The sequence below is a fragment of the Microtus oregoni genome, unplaced genomic scaffold (assembly GCF_018167655.1).
Source record: "Microtus oregoni isolate MIOR12 unplaced genomic scaffold, Mior012 000055F_ref0000237, whole genome shotgun sequence".
Taxonomy (NCBI): Eukaryota; Metazoa; Chordata; class Mammalia; order Rodentia; family Cricetidae; genus Microtus; species Microtus oregoni.
This window is the reverse complement of record NW_024543831.1, coordinates 2,522,346-2,549,251: the sequence shown is the minus strand read 5'-3', so window position 1 is coordinate 2,549,251 and position 26,906 is coordinate 2,522,346. Positions and strand designations below refer to the sequence as shown.

The 26,906-nt window shown below is 48.1% G+C and overlaps 1 protein-coding gene across 2 annotated transcripts in view; it reads right to left on the bottom strand.

The window, feature by feature from the left end:
- The window catches only part of Dscaml1 (DS cell adhesion molecule like 1), a 326,833-nt gene that overhangs the window by 2,774 nt on the left and 297,153 nt on the right, over window positions 1-26,906 (bottom strand). For both annotated transcript variants that reach the window (XM_041638638.1, XM_041638639.1), the window contains 12 exons: window positions 24,672-24,827; window positions 15,651-15,790; window positions 9,912-10,065; window positions 7,865-7,982; window positions 7,397-7,560; window positions 7,037-7,135; window positions 6,238-6,426; window positions 5,348-5,635; window positions 3,749-3,904; window positions 1,279-1,309; window positions 977-1,095; window positions 582-734 (listed from right to left, as the gene is read on the bottom strand). In XM_041638638.1, coding sequence (XP_041494572.1) covers window positions 582-734; window positions 977-1,095; window positions 1,279-1,309; window positions 3,749-3,904; window positions 5,348-5,635; window positions 6,238-6,426; window positions 7,037-7,135; window positions 7,397-7,560; window positions 7,865-7,982; window positions 9,912-10,065; window positions 15,651-15,790; window positions 24,672-24,827 — 1,767 coding nt within the window. The remainder of the gene's footprint in view (window positions 1-581; window positions 735-976; window positions 1,096-1,278; window positions 1,310-3,748; window positions 3,905-5,347; window positions 5,636-6,237; window positions 6,427-7,036; window positions 7,136-7,396; window positions 7,561-7,864; window positions 7,983-9,911; window positions 10,066-15,650; window positions 15,791-24,671; window positions 24,828-26,906) is intronic.

The window sequence follows — 26,906 nt, the reverse complement described above, 5'->3', positions numbered from 1 at the left end:
CAGAGAGATAAAATTAGCAATGCCCAAGGCCATTTATAGCAGGATGTCTGCAGTCGAGGCCTCCAGACTCTTAACTCCAGAGCCTTGTCTGCTCTTCCAATCCATTCCATTGTATGTGTTTGTTTTCTCTCTCTAAAAATGTATGTGTATGTATGTGTTCATGTGTGTACATGTGTGTGCACGTGTGTGTGTGTAAGCCAGACATCCATATCTGTTGTCATCCACCTGCCTGGTCTTTTGAGCTAGGGTCCCTTGCTGAAACTGGAGCTTACAAATTTGGCTAGGCTGGCTGGGCACTGAGCTCTATGGATGTGCCTGCTTCTGCATCCCAAGAGCTGGTGTTACAGATGTGTATCTCTGTCCCTGGCTTTTTATATTGAAAATGGGCTTTTGCAGAGGCACTTTACTGACTGAGTTGGCTCCCTAAGCCTCTTTCTTTCTTTCTTTCTTTCTTTCTTTCTTTCTTTCTTTCTCTCTCTCTCTCTTTCTATTTTTTTTAAAATCAAAACTCTACCCCGTGCTGAGTGATCCCCGTCCCCCACCCCAACTCCCATAGGACTGCCTCTGCGATTAATGCATACTGGTTCCTGGCCGGATGTCTGACATGTCGATGAGGGGTCCTGTGCTCTGGATGAGGGCTGGGTGGTGCAGAGAGACACCAGTACAGAAGCTCTGTGGATTGACCGCTTGGCTGAACTCAGCGTCGGTTACGGGGATGGTGGCCTTGTCATCTCCTAAAGGGAGAAAGAAATCACCTGAAGTCCTCCTCCAGTTTTTCTTTGTCTTTATCCAGTGCTGAATACCAGATCCAGAGAGGCCAGCAGCTCTCTCCATTGGCCCTTGAGAAGAGCTGCAGTGAATTCCGGGGCTGCTGAGTGGGCGGGGCTGCAGCTAGAACCCTGGCATGCCATGGGGCTTGCATTGACCTCTGTGGGTTGTGGCTTTGGGGGAAGCACACCTAAAGCAGGTCACTCACCCAGCTGCTTGATGCCCTCCTTGTCCTCAATGAGCAGCTGGACCCTGGGGATGTCAATGTGGAGCCGTGGACCCTGGGGTGGCCCTTTCACAGGGGTGTCAAAGCTTCGATTGTTCTTGCTGTGGAGGAAGGAAAGGAAGTGGGTGACTCAGGAGCCAAAGAAGGTTGGGGCAAGGGACTTTTCAGAGCAAAGGGACATTAGACACCTCTTTGGGTGGTTCCAATAATAAGGGAATTGAGGGATCAGGATGGGGGGGGTCAGGGAGAGGGGAACAAAGAGAAAACAGCTAAATGACACTGACCTTATCAGCATTTCTGCCAAACTCTTTGCATCTGCAAAACAGAAGAGAGAGGTAGCTGGGTGAGAATGGAGTTCAAGCAGGAGGACGGAAAGAGCCATGTGATGAAGAGGGACAGTGTCTAAAATGGCAGTGGTCTACGGAGTGGAAGGAGCAAGGTAAAGACCCACAAGACAGCAATGATAAGATTTCATTGTTCCCAGTTTGGTGTTGGCTTAGGTCGGGCTCTCCTTTCTTAGCCCCCGCCCCCAGATCCTCCCCGGCCCCCATCTAATAGAGAGCTCTTCCTATGTCTAGACTGAACAAGTTATCTCTCCATAGAGAATGGGGCTTTGAATCTCACCGGGACTCTTAGGTGATGATCCTGCAGGAGAGGGAAATCAAAGGGTCTATCTAATGTATCAGAGCACAGAAGAAGCTAAAAACAATCGGTCAAAGTGGAGATAGTGGTACACCTGCATCCAAACATCCATCTACCTAACTGTCCACCCAACCATTCACCCAGCCATCAAGCAAAGGATAACTAGCCTACAGTTTACAACCCTAGTGAAGTGAGAATCCTCCTCCAGAAACAGATAGAAGCTGATGCAGAGATCCACAACTAATCACTGGGCAGAGCTCCCAGACCACAAACGAAGTGAGGGAGGAGGGACAATATGAACAAAGGGGTCAAGGCCATGATGGGGAAACCCACAGAATCAGCTGACAGGAGCTAGTGGTAGATCACTGACTCCAGACTGACAACTGGGGAACCTGTCTAGGACTGAACTAGGCCTCCTGAGTACAGGTAACAATGGTGTGGCTTGGGCAGTGTGTGGGGATACTGGCAGTGGGACCAAGATCTAACTCTAATGCATGAACTGACTTTGTGGAGCCCACTCTCTATGGAGAGAGACCTCGCTCAGCCTAGGCACGGAGGGGGTGAGGGCCTTGATCCTGCCTCAACGAGGTGATGGGACAGACTTAGCTGACTTCCCAGGGGAGGCCTTACCCTCTCTGAGGAGCAGATTAGGGGTGGGATGAGGAAAGGGAGGAATGGGAGGAGAGTAGGGAGGGGGGAACTGGGATTGGAAAACAAATAAATAAAATTTAAAAAGAAAGCAAAAAAGGAAAAAATATCCATCCATCATCCATCCACTGATTCAACTATCAGTGCAGCCAACTATTTTTTTTTTTTGCTTTTTGAGACACACATAAATTCTGAATTGTTCTCAAACTTGAACTCCCTTTGAAGCTGAGGATAATCTTAAATTTCTGATTCTCCTGCCCTAGCCTCTCAAGTGCTAGGTTTTACTGGTGTATACTATCATGCCTAGCTTCTGCAGTGCTGAGGATCAAACCCCAGCGCACATGCATGCGAGGTAAGCATTCTTCCCACTGATCTATAGTCCCAGGATCCTCATCTAATTATTTAACCATCTACCCAAGCAGCACTCCAACTATTGACTCATCTACGCAACAATGCATTCAATATCCAAACATCTTTCCATTTATACATCCAACTAGCCACACCACTATGTAACCACCCAGCCAACCATTTATATAATTATCCCACCATCCAGCTATTCTTTTATCCAACTATATGGATGGGTATACCATGCATCAAATTGTTACCTGTTATCTATCAAAATACCCATCCTCCCATCCACCAAACCAATCAACCATTTATGTATTCAAACCATCATTAAACCATTTATCTATTCATTCTTGTATTTAGAAATCTTTATATCAACCATATATTCATTCATCTAACTATCTAAGGACTCACTCACACAGCTATTCACTGAATGATCCATTCTTCCCTCCCCTCTGGTCCCGAATGCCATGCAGAGGTTAGTAATTCCCTCTTCTGTGTTACTGTTACTGGCTTCTCCCATTAAACAGAGAACTCTATAAGAATATGACTTGCCACTTCTTCACCTTACATCTCTATCCTTCAATAGTATCCGCTCTGCATGAGACTCAAATATTTTTCTAGGGAGTGAGCAAGCATATGAAGTAGCTAGTAGGTGCTAGATACTGTACTAAGTCCTGGGACAATCAAGAAACACCAGATTCATTTATGCCAGACTATGGTGTTGGAAGGGGATAATATCCAAAATATTTCACATTTGGCACAACATGTAAACTTCCTGGCCAGGAACTGAACAGAGTTTTAGAGAGATGTGTTTGCTAATGACATGGAACTATTTGCATATGTTAATAACCATATGTTAATAACCAATATGGCTTTACCAGTGTGGACCTGTATAAATGTCAGCCCTAGTTGGTGCAGGCACAAAATCCTGGGGCTATAAAAGGAGAAAGCTATGAACGATTAAGGAGACTTAAGAAGGTTTGAGTGATAGGTCTTCCTCTGAGGGCACACATGCTCTGGTCTCCTGCCCAGGTTCTTCTGTGGTCCACTGAAGGGTGGTCGTATGACTGGGAGTCACCACCTCTCTCCCTGGAAGCTGATAGAAAAGCCCCTCACCTCGGAGCCTCTTCAGCCGTTTCTCCTTCCTCTTCTTCCGTACAACAAAGAGCAGGGCCACCCCTAGGGTGGCCAGGATGACAGGGCAGCCGATGGTGAACAGCTTCTTCACATCATCCCCTTCACCTTGAGCAGACTTGATGGGTGGGATGGTGCCTGAGTGGGGGAGAGAAAAGATCAGGGGGTGCTGTGAGCTGACAGAGTCCCATGTGTGGGGAAGCCTGTTGTCCTTGGTCTCTGACCCCCCGCCCACCTCCCAGTCCAGAGCTGTAACCCTCCTCTCTGCTTCCCTGAATCAGAATTCAGGACAATGTCCCATCAGGACAGCCAGGAGCAGTTACGTAGCTTTTATGTTTTATTAATGACTTTCTGGTTCTGTTCTAGAATTTTCCTGATCCTCTCTCAGGATTATTTTTTCTGCATGGCGAGGTTTAATGTATAATCCTAGGGTATGGGGGGTGGGAGTTGGGGGTGGGAGGTAGGAAGTGCTGATGGGATTACATCCCACATTCATTGGGTATTGGGGGAACAAAACAAGGAGATCAGTCAGGAGAAGTCATGGAGTAGGGATAGATTCTGCTGAAGATCCTTCTCCTGATGAAGAGTAACGCCTTCATCTCCCCACCCTCTCACTCTGTCTCTGTTACTCCCACCATAAGCAGCATTTGTGTCCCTGGGTGCCTGCAGGGAGGGCGATGACAGACTCTATCCAAATAACCCTCTGCAAAACCCCAATCCTTGATCCTTGCCTGTTTTCCAAGCTGGCTTAAGAGTCATCTTCTACTAGAAGACTTTCTTATTGAGGCCTATCTCCTGAAGACTGCTGTTGTTCTGTTCTTCTAGTATGTAGGTAGACTTAACTTAGCTTGTGACAATTGGCACCTAAGAGTTTAACTTTCTTTTTTGCCAGTGTGTGTGTGTAAAGCATCCTCATGAAACAGACATCAGTTAGGTGCTCACCTATGCTCTTGTATATATTTCCCAGACTTCCTTGCAGCTAGCTTAGGGTCATATGATTATTTGGAACAACAGAGGGTGTAAAAGAAGTGATGATTTTTTTCCTAACTAGAGCAAAGACCTGGGTTTGGTCCCCAGAACACATGAGCACATGCATGTCCCTTGAAGGCAGTGAAGAATTAATGTGCCTTTTTTCTTGGGGAAAGGGCCATGTTCAAGGTGGTGTAGCTAACAGGTGGTAGCTAATCAGCTCTCTCAGGACTTTTTCAGAACAAGAGACTCTTCACTGGGTGGAGGAGCCACCAGCCTCTTGGTATTTGCTACTGCAGAACAGGCTGACTATCTTGACCAGTACACTCTGCTAGCAGAGTCCTCAGAATGCAGGGCCACAGTTCCATCTTGGCTTACCTCTCCCACTCCACCTCCCTGAAGCAATGGACAGCAAGAACTGCATCTTTAAAGACTCCTCTGCCTCTCAGGCCTGGCCACCAGTAGATCTACCCACTACCCACCTGCCACCAATCTGCTGGTCTCTCTGTCTTGCTCCATAGCCCTCTACCCTGGGTTTACTCCTGTCCGTTTCTTATTTGTTCATCTCTTTAGGTACCTTGGAGCTGTCCCATCCCATCCTTTCCGACTCACTGCCATCGTAGTCCAGGGTGGCAAACTGGGCGGTCTCGTTGCCACAGCCAGCGCTGTTGCAAGCCCTCATGCGGAGCTCGTACCACGTGGCCTCTCGAAGCTCTGTCAGAAACACCTCTGTGGAGCTATTGGCCCGGACGCCCTGCCAGGCCCAGGTCCCCTTGGGCCGGTACTCCAGGACAATGGTCGTAATGGGGCAGCCTCCATTGTTCCAGCCCTGCAGGTTAAGCCGAGCGTGTGTGGAGTTGATGTGGGTGAAGAGGTGTTGGTCTTTGCTGAAGGAGGGTTCTGGGGGACCGGAAGGGGAGAGATAGGTTAGGGGGAGCTAGAAAATCGAGATCCTTCATCTATCTGAGGTGGCTTTTCTTGGGGCAGCTGAGGTTGTAGCAGAGTACCCCAGGAGTGGGGAAATGAGAGGGGGAAAGGCCCTAGAGTGGGGGTCCCAGCATTGAAGGTGAGAGGTGGGAGGAAGGAAGAGTGCTAACCCTGGGACCCTCCTGGTAAGGAAGTAGAATCTCTTAATCAAGGTCTTAGGTAGCCCAGGCTGGCCTCTAACTCTCTCTATAGACAAAGATGACCTTGATTTTCTGATTCTCCTGCTTCTACCTCCACAAGCCAGGATTACAGTTTATGTGGAGCTGGGGACTGAACTGGGTGCTGTGCCTGCCAGTTACCACCCCCACCCCGGTCCAGATCAGTTTCTCCTGGTGATGAGAGTATACCGAGATGCTGGTGATGGGAACAAGGCTGAGTCTCCTCCCTCTAGTCCCCTATGCTCTTGGCTCCTCTTCCCTGTGATAGCCATTCTCTGCCCACTGCTGTGGGCTCACCATCCCACCCGCCTCCCTCCTGAGCCCTGTTCCTCATCGCCACCCCCGGCCCAGCCTCACCCCGCCCGTGAGTCTTGGCCTCGATGATCTCGCTGATGCGCCCAGAGCCTACACTGTTCTTGGCTGCCAGCTTCACCTTGTACCACGTGCCGCACTTAAGGCTGTCCAGCTTGAAGGAGCGCTCGCTGGAGCTGATGAACACATCCTTCCACTCCTCACTGTTATCCACTGAGTACTGCAGCACGAAGCCTGCAGGAGGGGTATGCTCAAGTGGGCAAAGCAGAGAAGGGCCTGCTGGGCAGCAGAAACCCAGCCTGGACTCCAACAGAGGGCATAGGGGAGGGCATATGCAAATGAGATGCAGAGCTGGAGGCCTTCCTGTCTAGTGCTGGGTGAGTTTGGGTCCCTCCATAGCTCTGGCATTAGGGTTAGAGAGCTGGCAGGCCTAAGACACTGACCTACAAGGGGCAGGGAGTGTGACCAGCAGTGTCCCCATTTGGGAAGAGCCTTCCTGAAATACGCTCTTAGCCCCACCTCAGACGATGGAACCCTGAGCTGCATCCTTACAAGATCTCTGCTGAGTCACAAACACTCTTATTTGAGAGGCACTGACGTCATGTTTGTCTGCTTTGAAAGACTGAGAAACCTAGGCCTGGAGAGGAAAACACTTTCAATGTGCTCCGATCCCAGATGGAGGGGGTGGGAGTACTTTCCATGTGCACCCGAGTACCTCCTGTTCTGAATCACCCTCCTGATCTTCCCTCAGGATTACTAGATCAAGTATTAGAAATAGGTGAAGCTCTTCTCTTGCCCTGGGACTCCAGAATTTCCTCTCCTCCCGATCCAGACCCCTCCTTACCTCTGATAGAGCTGCCTCCATTGTCCCCTGGAATCCAGGTCAGAGTGATGGAAGAGGCAGAGGTTTTGGAGACAGTGAGGCGGGGCTGGTCTGGGGGAACTGTGAGAAAAAAGCCACCAGCGGTCAGTGGAAAAGGCAAATCCCGTGGCAACGATGGAGGTACTGAGGGCCATGACAGGAAGGACTGGCCCTTCCATATCCCTTCCCGTTACTCCTCCCTCCTCTCCTTTTCCCACCTTGGTTCCAGCAAGGTCTGCCTCCCAACACCCAGGGTTGGCTTTCTTGGTCATCCAGTCTCTTTAACAGGACGGAATTCCTGTCTCTGTTGCCACTTGAACCACCTGCCTTGCAGAGTCTCACCTTGCACCAGCAGGTTGACGATGATGGTATCAAAGCCACCAGTGTTGGTGGCCGTGCAGGTGTAATAACCCGAGTCCTCAGCCTTCACAGCACGAAGCAGCAGCGTGCCATTTGTGTGGATGAGCCGGTGTCCATCCAAGGACATGGGGATTGCCGAGTCTTCACTGCCAGACGAGGAGGGGGCATGGGTTATGGCACATACTCCCTAGGTCTGGGGCCCTCCCCACAGTGTGGGGGCACATAGAAGAGGGGCAGGAGGAGGTTTCAGAGGATCTGGGGTTCCTGGGCCTTTGTTCAGGACTTCCCAAGAATTTCCAGTGATTCCCAAGGAAGTTTATCGACTGGGGGAGGGGCAAACTCATCTGAAGAGTGTCACATGCCCTGTAGAACTGCCACAGGGCAGAGGGATGACCAAGCAGCTTTCCATTGCACAGGAGCCGTGCCACCCCTCCAGGGCCTGTCACATACCTGTCCTTGGTCCACTTCACAGCTGGGGCTGGGTCTCCCACAGAATTGCAAGGCAGCCGGACATCTTTCATCCAGGGTGTTGTTACAGTGCCTCCGAATGAGATGATCTTTGCTGGGGCTAGAGCAAGGAGAATGTGAGGGTCACCCTGCTTTTTAACCCTTCCCGTTTCCCTAGCGCCTTTCACAGGGCTCCCCACATTAACAATGCAAGTCAGGGGAGACTGTTTGATAAACTGGTGGAGATGGTCCTGTGACAAAATGGGGCCCCTGTGTCAGGGCTCAGGAGAAGAACAGACAGGATCTGGGGTCTGCCGGTTTTGGGGGAGATGGTGTGTGACAAGACGTCCCAGGATTCCAGGCCATTTAAGTGTGATGTTGTTCTAGCAGGGACAAGGCAAGTTGGATAGGAGAGGCTGTGTGTACATATGTTTACACGTATGTACGTATGTACGTATGTGAGTTTATATAAGAGTGCTGGAGGTGCAGTAGTGTTCAACTGTTCCACCTCATGAAATGCTTGTGTGCGTATTGGAGTGTGTTGTATTTAATGCCCACAGGGGCAGGGTCAGACTTCTGCCAAGAGCTCAGGTCCTAGGACCTTGTCCTGGGAAGATGGCAGACTCTAAGCTCCTTCCCTTCCAAAGAAGGTAAAACCTGGAGACAGGGAAAGGTTGGTGGTTTCCTGAGGAGAATGAGGGGAAGTGAGGATGCTGGAATGGTTGTGTGTGAGGAGTTCTGACTCATAGCTACAAGGGACAGCACAGCGCATCTCAACTGTCTCAGATGGTCAGACCGCACAGTCGGATAGATGGTTGACAGTAGCTGAAGGTTGCAGGTGTGAGCTGCTGGCTTAGCACAGACCCTCAGGTGGACGCTTGCTGGCTCTGCCTCTGTGGCCAACAGGGGGGATGCTCTCATCCCAGAGGGTGGGGCTGGGTCAAGGCAGGCCACTACTGAGACCCTAGCCCAGAGAATCAGGTGAGCGTGAACTTGACTGGGGAGGGATGGGACAGGGGGAAGGGCCCAGGAGACCAGAGACACTGGTAGACTTGATGTTCACTGGTGTTAGTTCTGCTCCTGGGCCAAGATGAAAACAGTCATAGTTCCACTGTGTGACTGATCCTGGGGTTTGGGTTGGGGCCTCAGGGCTGTCATTCTCTTTTTTTTTTTTTTTTTTATTTTAATTTATTTATTTATTAAGAATTTCTGCCTCGTCCCCACAACCGCTTCCCATTTCCCTCCCCCTCCCCCGATCAAGTCCCCCCCCCCTCATCTGCTCGAAGAGCAATCAGGGTTCCCTGACCTGTGGGAAGCCCAAGGACTGCCCACCTCTATCCAGGTCTCCTAAGGTGAGCATTCAAACTGCCTAGGCTCCCACAAAGCCAGTACGTGCAGTAGGATCAAAAACCCACTGCAATTGTTCTTGAGTTCTCAGTATTCCTCATTGTCCGCTATGTTCAGCTAGTCTGGATTTATCCCATGCTTTTTCAGACCTAGGCCAGCTGGCCTTGGTGAGATCCCAATAGAACATCCCCATTGAGTCATTCTCTTAAAAGTACGGGAGTTCCTACAGACCATGCCATCCCTTACGTCCAGATCAGAGACGGGCCAGGCCGGCCCTGAGATAGTCTTGTTCCCCAGTGGTGGATAAAAGAGCATTAACAGAGAGAACCTTCTGCCTGCTGTTTCTGGTTGCATCATGAGATTCTCTCTGGAGTCCCAAAGACATACTCCACATCCCGAGAAGCACCTCTTCCAGGAGCTGAGTACTAAGACCAAAGTCTCAAGTTGGGGGAGACTTTGCATTGTAGCCTCGGTGCCTCTGTGAGAGCGGGCCAACTGTAGCCTGTTGTGTGACTTTCCTAGAGTCAGGGGGCAGCAGAGGCCTATTCTTTGGCCCATGCAAAAGGGAGACTAGTGGCCAGCTTCTCACAGCCAGTCACAGGTAGCGGGGAGGGGGCATAGCCCTGTTTGGGAAGAACCAGAATTCTGCAAATGAGCTTCTGGAAGTTTCTACCAACCCCTGCCCCAGGCCCAGACCTCTCACCCTTGCCAGCAGGCTCAATGGTGACCTTCTCGCTGCTGTTCCCCCTGCCTGCAGAGGTGACCGCGGCCACCCACAGCAGGTACTGCTGTCCCCGGTTCAGGTGGGCGATCCTGTAGAAGAGCTGTTCTGGACTCGTCTCGTACTCGCTGGGAGCCTGTGGGGCAGAGGCAGAGCCACAGTATGAAACAGAAGCCAGGCCGTGGACCCCAGCCTGGCATTGTCCTCGGTGCCTGGGGCTGGGGCCAGGTCTCTGTCCAGCATGTTCTTTCCCAGCCTGAGAATGGCGGTGGACAGCATCTGTGCTAGGCTCAGTCCCGCAGCATTTCTGGGTCAGCCTCAGTTTACCTGTCTGAGTTCTAGAGGCTTCTGCAGCTGCAGCTACCCAATAGGTATGGGTATTTTGAGTGAATGACGAGGGGCAGTCAGAGAAAGGAGGGTGAGGGGTCCCAGGAAAACCACATGCAAAGAAAGGTTCTGTGGAGAAGTCAGATGATTGCTTTTGCCTCGCGAGGGCTGCAGCCAGCCCTGCAGCCTGTCCCCTGCTCAGCCGCCTTCCAGCCCTGCCACCTAATCACACTCTTTCCTTCCCAGGAAGGGGTAGAGCGGCAGCAGGGAGAGTCTTACTGGGCACACTTTATTAACGATTATTAGTGGTATAGATCACCATATATATTTGTAGGTTACGTAAATCTATAACATTTTTTTTTAACCAAATGACAGTTTTGACAAGTTGCCAACAAAACAATATCAGATCCCAGTGGTTTTACCAGTTGCTTTGATGAAAAGATTATGTTGCCTTGGAAACCAGAGGCTCAGATATTGAAATGAATTTGAGAAGGCGCTTTTGATAAGCGCTAGTTTGTAGACCTCCCGTCAGCCTCTTCCCTGGCATCGGCTGGATGGGGCTGACTTTCATTTCATTTTATTTTATTTTATTTTTTTGGCCAGCCGCAGGGAATGGGGGAAGAGGATAGCGCTAGGGCCCCTCTGAGATCAGGGCGCAAGTCCAAGGAGGGGGAACAGTCCCTGGAACAGATGGGGGCCCTGAGGCCAGAGAGAGCGAGTAATTAGTTATCTCCGCAGTCGTGAGCTCTTGTACACAGGCTCGCTTGCACATGGCTGTGTGGATGCACACATGTGTCGAGAGATGGATGCCACCGAGGGACATTCTTCATGGCCAGTGGGAAAGCTGAGGAGTCCAGCGACTTGTGACAGGAAAAAAGAAACCTCCTGTTTTGGATGCAGGTCCTCTGAAGGAAAATGTTGGGAGAAGGTTTGGGCACCCTCATGATGGACACAGATCTCTTGGCAGCATCTCGGGGTGTAATGCTGTGTCTAACCTTGAACACAATTCCTGCTAGGGACAGGTGCAGAGACATTTTGAGCCCTTTAAGCTAGGGCACCTGGGGACTGGTACAGTTCAAGCCAGTCCATAACCGTAGGCGTGTGCGATGGCTTTCGTGTCTGCTGTTCTTACCAGGCCTGTAACCCATGTGGCAAGAGGCCCCCACCCCCACAGGGGCCTTAGTTCTTTTGCAAATTGGGAACCATACAGTCTTACCTGCTCGGGGCTGTGCATCACCCTCAGGCAAAGACTGCACAATTATTTGAAAATCAGAATGCAGTTCCTTGGGCTTGTTTCCTGTGGGTGTAGAGTGTGTGTGTGTGTGTGTGTGTGTGCACATGTGTGCTTGTGTGTATATGCTTGCATGTATGAATAGACGTTGGGTGCATGTGCTTGTGCGTCACTGTGTACTTGAGAATACATTTGTGTTCACACAGGGCAGGAAGTTTGTCTTCCCCTTGAAGATCTTCTTGTATTTTTTTGTGCGTGTTTGAGTCTGTACACCTGCATGTCTGTGTATCTGGGCGTTTGTGTGGGAGTATGTGAGTGTGTGGGCGGTCAGAAGCCAATACTTGATATTTTTTTTTCTCAGAGTGATTTACGTTTTTATTTGCTTGTGTTTTGTTTTCTCTCTCACTCTCTCACAGGGTCTGTCACCGGGACCTCGAACTCACAGAGATCTGCCTGCCTCGGCCTCCTGAGGGCTAAACTTGCGTTTCTTGTGTGAATAGCAGGAGGTACTTTATCCTCTGAGCCATCTCCCCAAGCCCTGGCTTTTGTGTTTAGAGACAGGGTTACACTCTCCTGCCTGGAACACAGGTTACACAGATAGGCCTGGAACCATGATGGAGTCAAAGCAGGCCTCAAATTGATGGTGAACTTCCAGTCTCAGCCTTCCCTGAGCTAGGACTATAGGTATTGAACCTCCATATCTAGAGACATATCAGCATCTTACCAAGATTCCAGTACCTTCCCTTTAATTTGGTTTCTCTACAAATCCCTTGAAATTATTTTAAAACCATACTTTTGTATCTCCTAAGTAAGACTTGGTGGATAAGAAATTAAAGAAAAAAAACTATGATACAAAAAACCCAACAGGCAAACAATTATATGTCTTTCTAATTATAGAGGCAAAAAACAAAAGTGAAAATGATTGATAAATTCAAATTTTTTAAAAAAGAAATGTTATCATACATCAAGACAAATTCAAAAGGCATGCATTGGTGGCTACTTGTAATTTATACAATAGAAAATTATTATTGTCTTTAATATGTGAAGAGCACTTACAAATCAATAAGAAAAGTGCAAGCAACCCAAATAGCAAGAATGAACACAGGATATGAATTCAAAGTGACTCAGAGAAAAAAACAACCAATACACATTTGCAAGTGAGCAACCTAATAGCAATCAAAGAAAGAAAATTTAAAATAAGACGACTAAAATATAAGGGGCAAAAATGAAAACAAAGCCCACAGCAAATCTGAAATCAGTATAGGCTCAGGAGCCTGGGCGCTCTGTGGCAAATACATGTGCCTTCTAGCTGCTGGAAAGCGACCTGTACACATGTCACTGAATGCTTCACAAAGCAAGTTCATGGAAGTATTATTTATAAGGGCAAAAGTGGAGCGATACTTAGAGGTGGGAGGGAGGCCTTGTGAAATATGTCATGTATAATGACCACTCAAGACTATGTGTTTGGACATCTGTTAGGCTGGAGACGAAGCTCATTGGTAGACTGCTGTGTAGTGTGTACAAAGCCTTGGTTCAGTCCATAGCACTGTGTAAACTCTGTGTGTGTGTGTGTGTGTGCGTGCATGTATGTGTCACACGCATGTTATCCCAGCACAAATTTGCTTTTCTTCTTCTTCTTCTTCTTCTTCTTCTTCTTCTTCTTCTTCTTCTTCTTCTTCTCCTCCTCCTCCTCCTCCTCCTCCTCCTCCTCCTCCTCCTCCTCCTTCTTTTTTTGAGACAGGGTTTCGCTGTGTAGCCCTAGCTATCTTGGAACTCACTTTGTAGACCAGGCTGTCCTTAAACTCAGAGACCTATCTCCCTCTGCCTCCTGAGTGCTGGGATTAAAGGCATCATGGCACCAAAATTTTAAGATTTTGCTTAGAGCCTGGAATACATGAAATCCTGTCACCACCACCCCCTAAAAAACTGTCAAGAAAAAAAAAACTCCCATAACCCCCACAAAAGAATACAGAAAAGAACTTTCACAAATGATGTGGAAAATATTACATAACATGTAAACTTTTATTTTAATGTTATGTGAAAAAATCCCTCCAATCCCATAATACACATGTAGACCAGAGACTAGAAGGCTAGCCTGCTTGCTGTGTGCACTTGGGAGCTGGAGGCAGGGAGATCAGAAGTCCAAAGTCTTCCTGGGCTACGTGGGGAGTTTGAGGTCAGCCTAGGCTACATGAGGAGGCCCTGTCTCAAAACTTCCTTCCAAAGCTGGAGGACTGTTATCAAAATGCCATCAGTGCTCATGCTGAGGGAGCAAGCACAGTAACATATGCTTCCTTTTTTACCCTTTTCTGCACATCATAGAGTTTCTTATAGCATTTATTTATTTACTTCTATGTGCATGGACATGTATGCCATGCTGTGCTGTGTGCTTGGAGGTCATAGGACAGATTTCAAGGAACTTCACTGTGGGTTCTGGTAATCTAACCCAGGTTGCCAGGCTCTCACGGCAAGCCCTTTAACTCACTGTACCATCTCTCCGGCCCTATTACTTACTTATTTGTTTTATGTATTTATCCATGTACTGTGCAGATGAATGTGTGCACATGTAGAGACCAGGAGACAACTTGTAGACTAGAAACTGCTTCTCTCCATCCTTAGTTTCTGGGGACTGAGCTCAGCTTCTCAGGCTTGGTGGCAAACACCTTTACCCGCTGAACCATCTCGTTGGCCCTGGCTATGATTCCGTACACAGACACTGTATGGAAGTATTTGGTAGAGTTGCACCCTGTCCGACGCAGTTTTGACTGCTCCCAGTCATTCACTGTGAGTTGTGCATCTGTGTGCACGTGTTCAAAGGCACACACCAGAGTGTCTGAGCACATTGAGTTTCATGACTGCCTGCGTCTAAGGCCACAATGACATCATGATCTCATGGTCTCACATGTCTGCATTTGAGCATGCCCTCTTCTCTAGCACCCTAACCAGAACTCCTCTTGTACACGAGTGGTAACACAGTCACTTGGCGTGTGGACTGTACTGTGCAGAATGATAGTACTTCCCATGGTGACTTTCCCTGGGGACCTCACGGAGCTCAGCACATCTCCCTCCCCTCACTCCCCAGTCTCCCCATGTACTTGAAGTAATGTTCTCATTACTCTATGTAGACCTTGTGTGATATACCCGTGTGGAAGTTTCCCCTGAAAGGCGGTTCTCATAGCTCAGGACACAAAGAGGATGGAATAAGGGTCTCTGCTGCATTTGGGATCGTGAATGCCCTGTGTGTCCAAGGCTTGGTGCCCACCCTGTGGTACTATTGGAAGACTGTGAAACTTTTAAGAGGTGGGACTCAGTTGGAGGGAGTTAAGTCTTTGGGAGCAAGCCTTTACTGTCTCTCATCTTTGAGATAGGTCTTGCTATTTAGGCTGGAATGAACGTCTCTCCTTTGCCTCCCAGTCATGTGCACCTGTGGTAGTTTGAATGTTATTGGCTCCCCTAATCTCAAAGGGAGTGGCACTATTAGGAGGTGTGGCTTGGCTGGAGTGAGTATGACCTTATTGGAGGAAGCCTGTCACTGTAGGGGAGGACTTTGAGATTTCCTGCACTCAGGATAAAGCCCAGGCCCTAGTCAGAGATGTTGGCACTCCTATACTGTTCCTGCCTTGCCTAGCTCCACAGTGTGGCAGTCATCTGAAGTAGGGCCCCAGCAGTGCCTCCAAACCTGGAGGATCCTGATGAAAGGCCACATAGACCCAGAGTCCACAGGCCAGCCAGTCCCTGGGAGTGCCTGGGGTCAGAAGAACAAAGCTGCGAGGCCTTTTTTTCCCCCCATCTGGTTGGCTGTGACCCACAGGATTCAAGAGGGGCTCCAAAGCTGTGACAAGCTTGCAGCCTCTTCAGTAGATGCCTGGCCCGTGATTTGGGATAGGTGTACGCATCATGGTGTGTGTGTGTGTATGTGTGTGGTGTCAGAAAGCAACTTGCAAAAGTAGGTTATTTTCTAATGTGTGGGTCCCAGGGCTTAGACTCAGGTCTTTGAATTTAACCACAGATGTGGTTAAACCCAGTGAGACATCTTGTCCAGTGCCCATTCTGAACTATGATCCACAGGGAAGTATAGACAGAAAAAGCTCCATGGTTTGAACTGAAAGCTGACGGATGCGTTGTCCCTAAAAGATCTGCTCCTTGTCCCCCTCACTACTTACCGGTTGGCCAGACCCGGGGCTGGAACAGAAGATGGTGTACTTGCGGATCACCCCATTGGGCTTGGTTGGAGGCAGCCAGGAAACGACCACACTGCTAGCTGATGAAGGGACAGCTTTGATGCCAGCAGGGGGACCTGGAACTGAGCAGGGAGAAGACCTGGTTAGTCTAGAGAAGACAGAGCTCAGGCTTGAGTAAGAGTGATGGAGGGGGAGAGTGGGTGAATCTGGGAGAGGTCCTTAGAGGGGGCCCAGAACTGTGGGCTAGAGCAGGAGGGCCCAGCACGGCTTACTGGCAGGAGGGCAGGGTGAGTGTTTGACCAGGCAAGACATAGGCAGACCAGAGAGAAACGGAACACAGGAAGCAGGCATCTGTTTCCTCTGTCGTTAATCCTTGTACCCCGGTGCCTTTACTAATGACATGCCTGTGTTTAGGACTCCACCCCACCGACACTGGTTACCTTGCTCTTTCAGGCCTGTGAGTTCCTTTAGGTTGGGCCCACAAAGTGCTTTTTGCTGTGGGCCCAGTGTTATCGTGTGCACTGGCGAGGCCCTTCCTGTTTTCCGGGGAGTCTACCTGGCAAGTGAACTCAGAAATTCACTCAGGAGGCTCATATAGACTCTTTGATGCTTCTCCAGAGTAACAGGAAGCCTGGGAGAATAGTAGCTTTTTGTCTCAGTCACACTTCCCATCCCATCTCTCTCTCCCCACCTTATCTACTGTTCTTTTCCCACCCCCGCCTGCCATGTTCATTACTTTAGGGGCAGCAATTGTATCCTATTTGATTTTTTTTTTTTTTGAGACAGGGTTTCTTTGTGTAACAGCTCTGGATGTCCTGAAACTTGCTTTGTAGACCAGGCTGGCCTCCAACTCAGAGATCCACCTGCCTCTGCCTCTTCCTCCTGAGTGCTGGGATCACAGGCATGCACCACCACTGCCCAGCCCTGTTCAATTCTTACCTTCTTTTCCCTTAACCTCACTGACCCTATCCATGTGGAAATAAGAATCCCACTAAAGGGTTATGGTGAGAATTACTGTTAAGTGAAATAAAACCCCCAGGACAGTGGTAGTGCATGGGGAATGCTCAAGAGATTGCAGGAGTCACTATTTTTGTCTTCTCTCTGCCAGTGAGCTGGGGTGATTTCTTCTCCTTAGGAAATGGTCAATGATTTGGGGCCACGTAAAGTGATGCTCATCAGGGGCAGCATCCATCCAGGGTGGATCCCAGAGGCCGAGAACCAACCTTGGCTTCACCCTCCTGGCCTGCCGTATCTTGAGTTGCAAGGGCATATGGATGTCTCTGGGGTAAGTGATGTTGTCTTTGCACATTTTCTGCCTGTTACCAAGAGAGGTGTGCTAAATTCACAAGTGTGCATTTTTCTATCTTTCCATATGTCTGTCTACCCATCTATCATTTATTTCTATTTATTATTTATCTGTTTCTCTGTTATCTATCTACTATCATTTATGTATGTGTGCATGCATGCATGTATGTATCTACCTGTCATCTGTCCATCTACAATCTCTCTCTCCCTATTTATCTATGATATCTATTTATCCATCTGTCTGTCTGTTCATCCATCCATCCATCCATCCATCCACCTATATCTATCTATCTATCTATCTATCTATCTATCTATCTATCTATCTATCTATCATCTCTCTATTATCTACCTATCTATCTGGTTTTTTTGAGACAATATCTCACTAGTTGGCCTTGAATTCATGATTCCCCTGCCTCAGCTTTCCAGGTGCTAGGACTTCAGATGTGTGCCATCGTGTTTGGCTTGTGTGAATGTGCTTTGAAGTTATATTAGGCCATACAAACTCAGAGTTTCCTCTGCCTAACACTTGTAGCCATGTGTCCTTCTTTTATCTCCTAGGTTTGATATTAAAATTCCAGTTTTGGACACGTGGCGTGCTATACTTTTTGTTTTCATATCCGTTTATTTTGAATTTTTTCTACGCATTTTTATCTTGCGTGCGTGCACATGCACACATGCCATGGTTCACGTGGAGAGGTCAGGTGTCCTCCTCACCTTGCACCTTGGCTCCTGTCTTTTCACCACCGCGGAAGCCAGGAGAGCAGGCCCACCAGCTTCCGGCTTCTCCTGTGTTTGTATGCCGTCTCACCACAGGAGCTCTGGGACTGTGGGTGGGCTGCTGCAGATGGGTTGTGCGGATTCAAACTTATCTTCAGTCTTGCTTGGCATGCATTTTACTCAGCAAGCCGTCTTTCCATCCCCTTTTACACATCCTTACACTTTCAATGCTGTCTGCACAGTATGAATTTCGGTTTCGTTACTACTAGCCCGTCTGACAGGCTTTATCTTCTGATTGGAGGGCTTACTCAGTGTATCTTTAAGGCAACAGCTGGTAGATTTGTGTTTAAACTTACCCTCATATAAATACTTCCTTCTTGTTTCCCTTCCTATGTTTTTCTTTTTCTTTGCTTTTTTGACTTTTTTTGAATTAAGTGTTCTGAAAATTATACTGCTTGGGTTGGAGAGATGGCTCGGTGGTTTAGAGCACTTACTGCTCTTGTAGAGAACCAGTACCACGTGGTGTCTCACAACCATTCATAACTCCAGTTCCAGATGATCCAACGCCCTCTGCAGACCTCTGGAGGCCCCAGAAGTGCACACGGTGAACATATATACAGACAGGCAAAATATTCATGTACATAAAATAAAATAAATTTCAAAAAGAAAATTGTATTTCCTACTAGTTTGATAATTGCAGAGCATTGCATTGTTTTCAGTGGTTATTAAAACAGATTCCAACATGAGTTTTTTTAGATAGGGTCTCACTTCTTTAACCCAGACTGGTCTCAAACTTAAATTCCTCCCCCCCTCAGGCTCCCAAGTGGTTTCCAGGCATGCGATTACAGATATGGGGCACCACATGTGACCATTAGGTGAGTCTTAGTTATCAAAGTTCAGTATGAACTGGCACTTTTCTTCTCAGACAATGCAAAGACACCAGAGATTTCACAGACCTCTCCCACTTTGTACGTCACTGTTGGGTATCTCGGTTCTGTATATACATCATCATTATGATTGTGTTATGACCGTTGGGTATCTCGGTTCTGTATATACATCATCATTATGATTGTGTTATGCAGTCAGTATTAATTTAGGTTGGCCCATATGTTCATCACTTAATTGCTTTGTTTTCCTGCTGCATCACTGAGCTTCCATCTGGGATCATTTTCCTTCTAGGCAAACAACAACACCTTTGACTATTTCTCTAGGGCAGGTACATTGGTAATAAATTCTTTCAGCCACTGTTTGAATGAAGACGTATTTTTTTTTAACATTTTGTTACTTTTTCAGATTTCTTTCTTTCATTTTATGTGTATGAGTGTTTGGCATGCCTGTGTATGTGTAGCACGAGCATACCTGTTGACTGTGGAAGTCAGAAGAGGGCATGGGATCCTCTGGAACTGGAGTTACAGATGTTGTGAGCTATGATGTGGGGTTTGAGACCCAAACCCAGGTCCTCTGCTAGAGCAGAAGAACTCCTAACTGTTGAGCCCTGTCTCCAGTCATCTGAATGCACGTCTTCATTTCATTTTAATCTTGAGGCATAGACTATGCGCATCATCACAAGTCATAGAGATTTCCTTACATATAACCAATCCCTTTTTAAAGATTTGTTTTCATCTTTCACCATTTCTGACAAGTTGACTGAAAATCTTATCATTGCTTCTTTTCAAATTTTATTCCTTCTGGCATCTTCTAAGAGTCATTCATTCATTCATTCTCTCTCCCCCTCCTTACTCTCTTCTGCTTTACTATACTGTTTTTAGATGTGTATTTTCTTTATGTTGCCATCTACAGAGTTAGAACATCTTAATTTTTGGGGGAGGATTTTACAAGACAGGGTTTCTCTGTAGCTTTGGAGCCTGTCCTGGAACTAGCTCTTGTAGACCAGACTGGCCTCGAACTCACAGAGATCGGCCTGCCTCTGCTTCCCAAGTGGTGGATTTAAAGGCGTGTGTCACCACTGCTTGGCTGAACGGGCTCAATTTTGTGGCTTGATAGTACTTATAATCTTTAAGACATTTTTAGAATATTATCTTCTGCTTAGTTCTCTTTCTCCTTTTCTATATCCTTGATACTCAGAATAGTCCATCAACAAGCATGGACATCAGGAACATATCAGACCCTGGGAAATCTTAGGTTCTACCTTCGACCTATCAAATCAGAGTCTGGATATTAACATGACTCCTAATTGATATATATATATATATCATATATATATTGATATATATATATGCATATGCCTATTAAAGCTTAAAGATAATTCATTAGACATAATTTCTCTATGCATCTTTCTTGTTCATTTTTACTTTTTAGTGAAGTGGTTCTCAACCTTCCTAGTGCTGTGACCCTTTAATTGTAATTTTGCTGTAATTATGTAGTTATGAGTTAAATTGTAATGTAAATATCTGTTTTTTTGATAACTTTGGGGTTGCAGTCTCTCTCTGCTTCATCTGGTTATTTTCTTTTGCCTTATCTTCCAATTTAAAATTTATCTCTTTAGCTGTGTCTATTGTACTTTTAAACTCAGTAGTTGAGTCCTGGATGTCCTGGAACTCACTTTGTAGATTAGACTGGCCTCAAACTCACAGCGATCTGCCTGCCTTGCCTCTCAAGTGCTGGGATTAAAGATATAAACTACCATTTTCTAGCTAGTGACTGAGTTCTTAATTTTGGCATTAGTTTAACTTTTTCCCATTTGATAGTTTCATTCTAATTTTCAGTCTTTTCAAGCATAATTACCATAGAACCCATGTTTGGTCATTTCAATTGCAAAAATTATGTATTTCCTTTGTATACTTTCCTTGATGGCTTTTGTTTATTTGCTGATTCTGTCCCACTAATTTTTATTGTATCCCAGACACAGTGCTTGCTAGACTGTACCAGTAACGTGAAAACTCAGGTGGTAACCATCTCCCCAAAGAGAAGATACATCCTGGACACTAGCAGCTTGGGGTCACTTCAATCCAGACTATAGGCCTGAGAGGAGAAGTCAAAGTTATGTGCGCTTGGCTCATGCTTACTCCTGGACTTCAAGGGCTGTTTGTCCCTCAAGGTTTTGATTGAAGGAGAATGGGGTTCATTAAACAGATTTCACCTTCGCAGTAGGCCCTGGTCTCTGATTTGTGTTCCTTCAGTGCTATTCAGTGTCTCGCTCACGGTCTCAAGATTCAGAAACTGTCCTTCCGGGAAAGGGCTGCTTCACATCAGGCTCCTTCCTGAGTCCTGATTTTCCCTGAGGTCCTGGCCCAGCAATTCACTCTCCTGTCGACAGTATGATAACCTTTAGGCAGGAATCTTTAAAGGAAATCACTGGGTTCCTAGTTACCTTCAGCAGGGAAGGTAGGGGTGAGTCTCCTGGCTCATGGCTCCTCTCAACTCACCTCCTCCCTTCATCAGCTGCCGGCCCAGCTTTGCATAGGCTTCTTGCACTGTCTTTACTCACTGCACCCAACAAGATTTATCTTTCCAGAATGGCTCTAGTCCTGCTCCTTCCTCCACTAGAGGCCTTTAAAAACAGTCTAGTATGCAGCTTGGCTTGGCTTTGGTTTCCACAGGGAAGGTGAAGCTTGGACAAAAGTCTTTGTAAAGACTGAGTCCAACCAAGGCAGCCCCAAACCAAGCCCAGACTGAGTTCTGCCCTTGGTAAGTGTATGTGACTTCTATGTTTGCATTTTTGTCTTCTTTCTTTGTAAAAATTGCTTTGTTTATTTACTTTTTGTTTTATGTGTATGAATGTTTTCCCTGTGTGTATGTACGTACACCATGTGTGTGCAGTGCCTGCAGAGGTCGGAAGAGATCATTGGATCTCCTGGAACTGGAATAACAGTTTTGAGCTGCCAAGTGGGTGCTGGGAACTGAATCTGGGTCCTCTATAAGAGCAGCACGTGCTTTTAACTGCTCAGCCATCTCTCTAGCCCCTTATTTCTTTTGTATGTGTGCATGTTCATGTGTGCTAGTGTGTGTGTATGTGTGTGTGTGCTAGTGTGGTGTGTGTGTACATGAATGAAGAGGCCAGAGCACAAGCTTGGGGGTGTTCCTTAGGAAACATCTACGTTAGTTTTTGAGATAGGGTCTCTTACTGGGACCCAGAGCTTGCCAATTAGGCTGAATTAGCTGGCTAATGAGGCCCAAGGATCAGTCTGTCCTGCAACTCTGACTTACAGAAAGAAAGCCAGGTGTGGTAGCATGCTCCTGTAAGTCAGAGCTGCGGTGGCCATCTTGAAATCTTGGAGGGAATCTGCGGCGGTGGGAGGGAGAGGGATTCTGCTATGTTGAAGATGGCAGAGGGGAGCTACTGGTCAAACCAACCTGGAATACGTCACTCGGGGCTCCCTGGTCCATGTGGCAATAACAGTGCTTACTGCTTTTGTCTCGTTTGGTTAGGCTTTCTATTATACAAACAATTTCCTAACAGCCCTAGGTGAAGGGTAGCCTGGATTTGTCTTCTGTTTACCGAGTGGCACTCACAGAATAGCTCTGGGTCTCTGGGCCTCAGAGTTCTCCTCTGTAAAATGGAAAGAAGGCTGACAGAGGAGGATAGTTCATGTGTGACAGAGGAGGATAGTTCATGTGTGACAGCATGTCTCATACACGTTAAGTCACGACTTCTGTTTGGGACGAGACATCATCTGATGTTACGCCCTTTTTGGCCTTGGGCTTCCCTTTGGGGACACCAAGTCTCTCCCCTGTTGTGTCATTGACAGCATCTTTGTAGCCACAAAGCAACTATCATTATTATCACCCAGGGCTTCTTCTACAGATGACTTTCTAGTTATCTTACTTCTTTTAGTTTGATGAGGCACCATCGTTCCCACTTGAGGAGGCAGCAGAAGCCCAAGTGACTTATCACATGATCATAGGACTACGGAAGTTCTTCTGTGGAACTGGCCAAGACTTTCCATACCACGCAGCTGCCTCCTAAAGGTGGGGACTGTGCTCCTTGACTCCCACCCTAAGCCTGGATTCTGTTGTGCATGTTCCTGTGTGTCTTTGAAAGTGACTTTGGGTAGACAGCTGAAGGCTCCTGCAAGGGCAGGATGATGCCTGTGGCCCCCGGGGCCTCACTTTGGTTAAATACATGGAGATGCTCATGGGTGTGGCCTTGACTGAAGGAGGAAGAAGGAAGCTTAGGGACCTCTGTGACTCATTTCCAAAGACCAGGAGTATACCTGTGTGGCCTGGTCCCAGGCTTTAAGATAGGGCCAGGCTGGGTACCAGCTCAGTTAATCCTCTACCCAAGAGCAGGTAGTACTGCCCTGAGCCATCTCAGGAAGTCAAGACAGGGAAGTGTGACAGGAGGATTGGTAAATGCTGAGCTGCTTAGAGCTTTTGAGGTTGGCAGTTGGTGGCAAGGCTGAAGGGAGAGGAGCTGGTTCAGCCCCTGTACTGGGAGTGTATGAAATTTCTCTCCATCATTCACAACTCTGACCCTTCCAGAACCTCTGCCAAATATCTGGGTAGGCCCTAGATCCCAGGTCTCCTTATTCTTCAAAGAAACACAGGCCGAGGAGGAAGGAAGCCAGGATACCAATGATGGCCTCTGCTTACATGTTCCTACTGCGTTCCAGACATTTTACACGCCTACTACATTCCAGACAGACACTTTACACACCTACTGCATTCCAGACAGACACTTTACACGCCTACTACATTCCAGACAGACACTTTACACACCTACTGCATTCCAGACAGACACTTTACACGCCTACTGCATTCCAGACAGACACTTTACACGCCTACTGCATTCCAGACACTTTACACGCCTACTGCATTCCAGACAGACACTTTACATGCCTACTGCGTTCCAGACACTTTACACACCTACTGTGTTCCAGACACTTTACATGCCTACTGCATTCCAGACAGACACTTTACATGCCTACTGGTTCCAGACACTTTACACGCCTACTGCGTTCCAGACATTTTACATGCCTACTGTGTTCCAGACACTCTTCACCCAAATGCAGCCTTTCTAAAGAAAGGGTACCCAGCCCAGGACATTCAGTTAAGAAACAACGCAGGACCAGTGAGATGTCTAGGTAGATAAAGATACGTGCCGTACTAGCCTGGCAATCTGAATTTGATCACCAAAACCGATGGCAGGACAGAAACAATTCCACCAAACTGTCCTCTGACCTCCACACATGTGCCATGACATGTATGTATATATGAACATACACATCATATACACAGATAGAATAACAGCAAAGGTCGGGGCAGGGTGGGGTAAGAAATAGTGTCAAGAAGCAGGAGCCCAGAGTTGTGTGCCAGGTCTGGTCCAGGCCATCTTCTACTTCAGTGGTCTCCCAGATCTGTGCAGTTCTGGGCTCTATTGGAAGCTCAACCCTTCTTCCTACCTGTTCCTTCTAGGGTCGATTCAGCTTCCAACCTTGCTTATTTACACTACATTCTTGAGTTTGGCCTGAATTATCCTCAACAGAAGAGCCTAGTGACCACTGTTCCACCTGGAGGCCTATCTCAGTTTTCTCCTGGTGAGTTCAAGGCCTGGACCACACTGGGGCTTTGGTGGCATGACCACCAAGTCCTTAACCCTGGTTGTACAAGGTGACTCTCCTGACTCCCACATCAAACCCAACATCCATGCTTAGAGGAAACTGAGCTGTGTCTGTCGGGAGAGCAGACTCCTCTAAAGAATGCCTTGAGGGCGGGACCAGGAGAAGAGTTGTCAGGCTGCTGACTTGGTGCTTCAGAGAGCAGAGTCGTAAGGGAGGAGACAGCTGCTTAGTTGTTCCCACATCCGTCCCAGAGCGTGTCAACAAGTTCCACAGTCAGAAATGTTTGGTGGATAGCCCCTCCTCCAAACCTCCCTCCAGGGGCTCAAAGGGACAGAAGGAAGAATGGTTCCCTGCTCTTGTGGCCCCGGAATAGGAGCTGGAAGCAAACAGCCTGTATGTGGGGTGCACTCCTGGGAAGTTGGTTCCTGAGGGCAGAGATGTAGGTCGTCCCTGGACTCACCATCTTCCTTGGTCTGGATATAGAGCACGCTGCTGCGCACACCGTCCCCGGCCTGCGTGTAGGCTAGCACCTGGACGCTGTAGTTGGTGAACTTCTCCATGCCCCGCAGCTCCACTCGCTCCCTTGTGGTGGTGACGTTCTGCATCTCACCCCACTCTGTGGAGACAGGCCTTTAGTCGTGAGGCTGACCCTGCCATGCTCCCTGCCCTCCTCCTAGCATGGGCTCAGACCTCTACTCTGTAGGGGTGAGGACTAGAGGGTCTTTTGCAAGGTAGCAGATATGTCTCTAGGCCATATCTCTCCTTAAATACCAAGTGTGTGCTGGCCTTGAACCCCAGTTGACCTTGTATCAACTTTTGCTTAAATGCTCTCTTTAAGATCCATCCATCTGTATCTCTCCCTGAGCATGTACCCTCCTGCTACCCAACTCCCTCCTTCCTTAGCCCGCTGGGGACCTATCATTCTGGTTTCACTAAGGAGCTTCTTGTGGATCCTAAAAGAAATGTTCAGGGAAGGACGGGCATGGTGGTACATGCCTTTAACCCCAGCCCTCAGGAAGCTGAGGAAGGATGATCTCTGGGACTCTGAGCCTAGTCCGGGCTACACTAGCCAGGCTACACAGTAAGATCTTGTCTAAAAATATAGTTTATGTCAAGTGTCCTTGGAGAGGGCCACAGAAGCAAAAAGGAAAACAAGCAGGGAGGGCTTCTGAGTCCCTGCTGAAACTATGTGGAAGACTGGCCCGGGCACAGCGCTGGGGACAGACTTTGTAGAATGAGAGACCAGAGTTCAACTCTCATTGTCTCACTGGCAACCAGGTGTAGGCAAAGGGTTTAAGGCACTGGCCAGGCGGCAGCGCAGAGTGTACGGCCCAGAGAATGAGAACACCGTGCCCAGACAGGATTCAGAGGCCTCCGTACAGGAAGCAGGGCAGACCTATCTGGGGCACATGGAAAGACCTAGGAAGATGGCAGCTTCACTAACATCCCCGCAGGCTTTGGAGAATAGAGGTCAATGTCTTCTCTGAGGGCTGGGTTGGAAAGCTCATTGCCTTGAAAAAGAGAAAGCAAGCTCTGGAAGGAGCCTTATGCTGACCCCATGTAAGGGTCACGTTTGTTTGTTTTTTGAGACAGGATCTCACAATGTAGCTCTGACTGCCTCTGTCTCTCAAGTGCAGGAATTAAAGGCAAACACCACCACTGGGTGGACCGGGGTTTCACAAGGTACTTGGGAAACCTTCAGTGGTTGAGTCCTAAGACTGAGGCTTCTAAGCTTCCCTAGGAGAAAATGGATCAGGAATGTCTTTCCAGTAGCGTTCAGGTCGGAAGGGAGGCAGCAGTAACTTGGAGAGGTGGCTGTGAGCCGCATCCCCAGGTCCTCTGGAAGGGAAGGTGCAGAAGCCTGGGAGGCAGAATGTTTGGAACTAGGCTACAAGCACATCACAGGCCTCTGCTCCATGAGGTGAGGAAAGCTTCTGTGTGCACAGCTGGGGATGCAGGCTGCTGGCTCTGCATCCTATAGAGTTCCGGGTCACTAGAAGGCCTCTGTGCACACCACTAGGCATGAGAACGATGCATTTGTTGGGGTTCCACAGGCCTGTCTGCATCTGAAGCAAAGAAGGCACCCTGAAGGCATCTCTTCCGCTTATCCCTCTCTGTCCTCGCTCTGTGAATTCTGTCCGGCCCCTCACATTGCTGTTCACATTGGACTTACACATCTTACTACCCATCTGGCTTCATCAGTTTGACCAAGGAGCAGCTTCCCTAGGCTTGGATAAGCCTGCTTCCTCTCTCATCCCTCTGGGCCTAGATGATGACAGCTTCCTGCAGGTACTAATCCTGGCCATCCTCTCTCCTCCCCACCCCGCTAAAAGTACCCCTTCAACACACATGTGTGTGCCACCTTCTCCTTGCCTGATATAGCCATGAAGTCTTAATATCAACATATCAGAATAGTAAATGTGCCTCAGTACCCCAATGACTCCTATGCGTGCGATTGTCTAGGTGTGGCTGGTACCTACTGCCCCTCACCAGGGAGGTGACCGTGTGCATGACCTCAACCCTCATCTGGCTCTGGTCCTAGGCTAACAAGGACTCAGGCAAGTGGACCCTCACTGTCATATCACACTGCTGTAGCCTCCATATGTGTGCAGAGGGGCTGTGCTTGCCTTTGACATGCTGCTGGAAGCTACTCAGTTCTAACCAAGCCTGGGGCGCATCCCAAGGAATGCAAGCC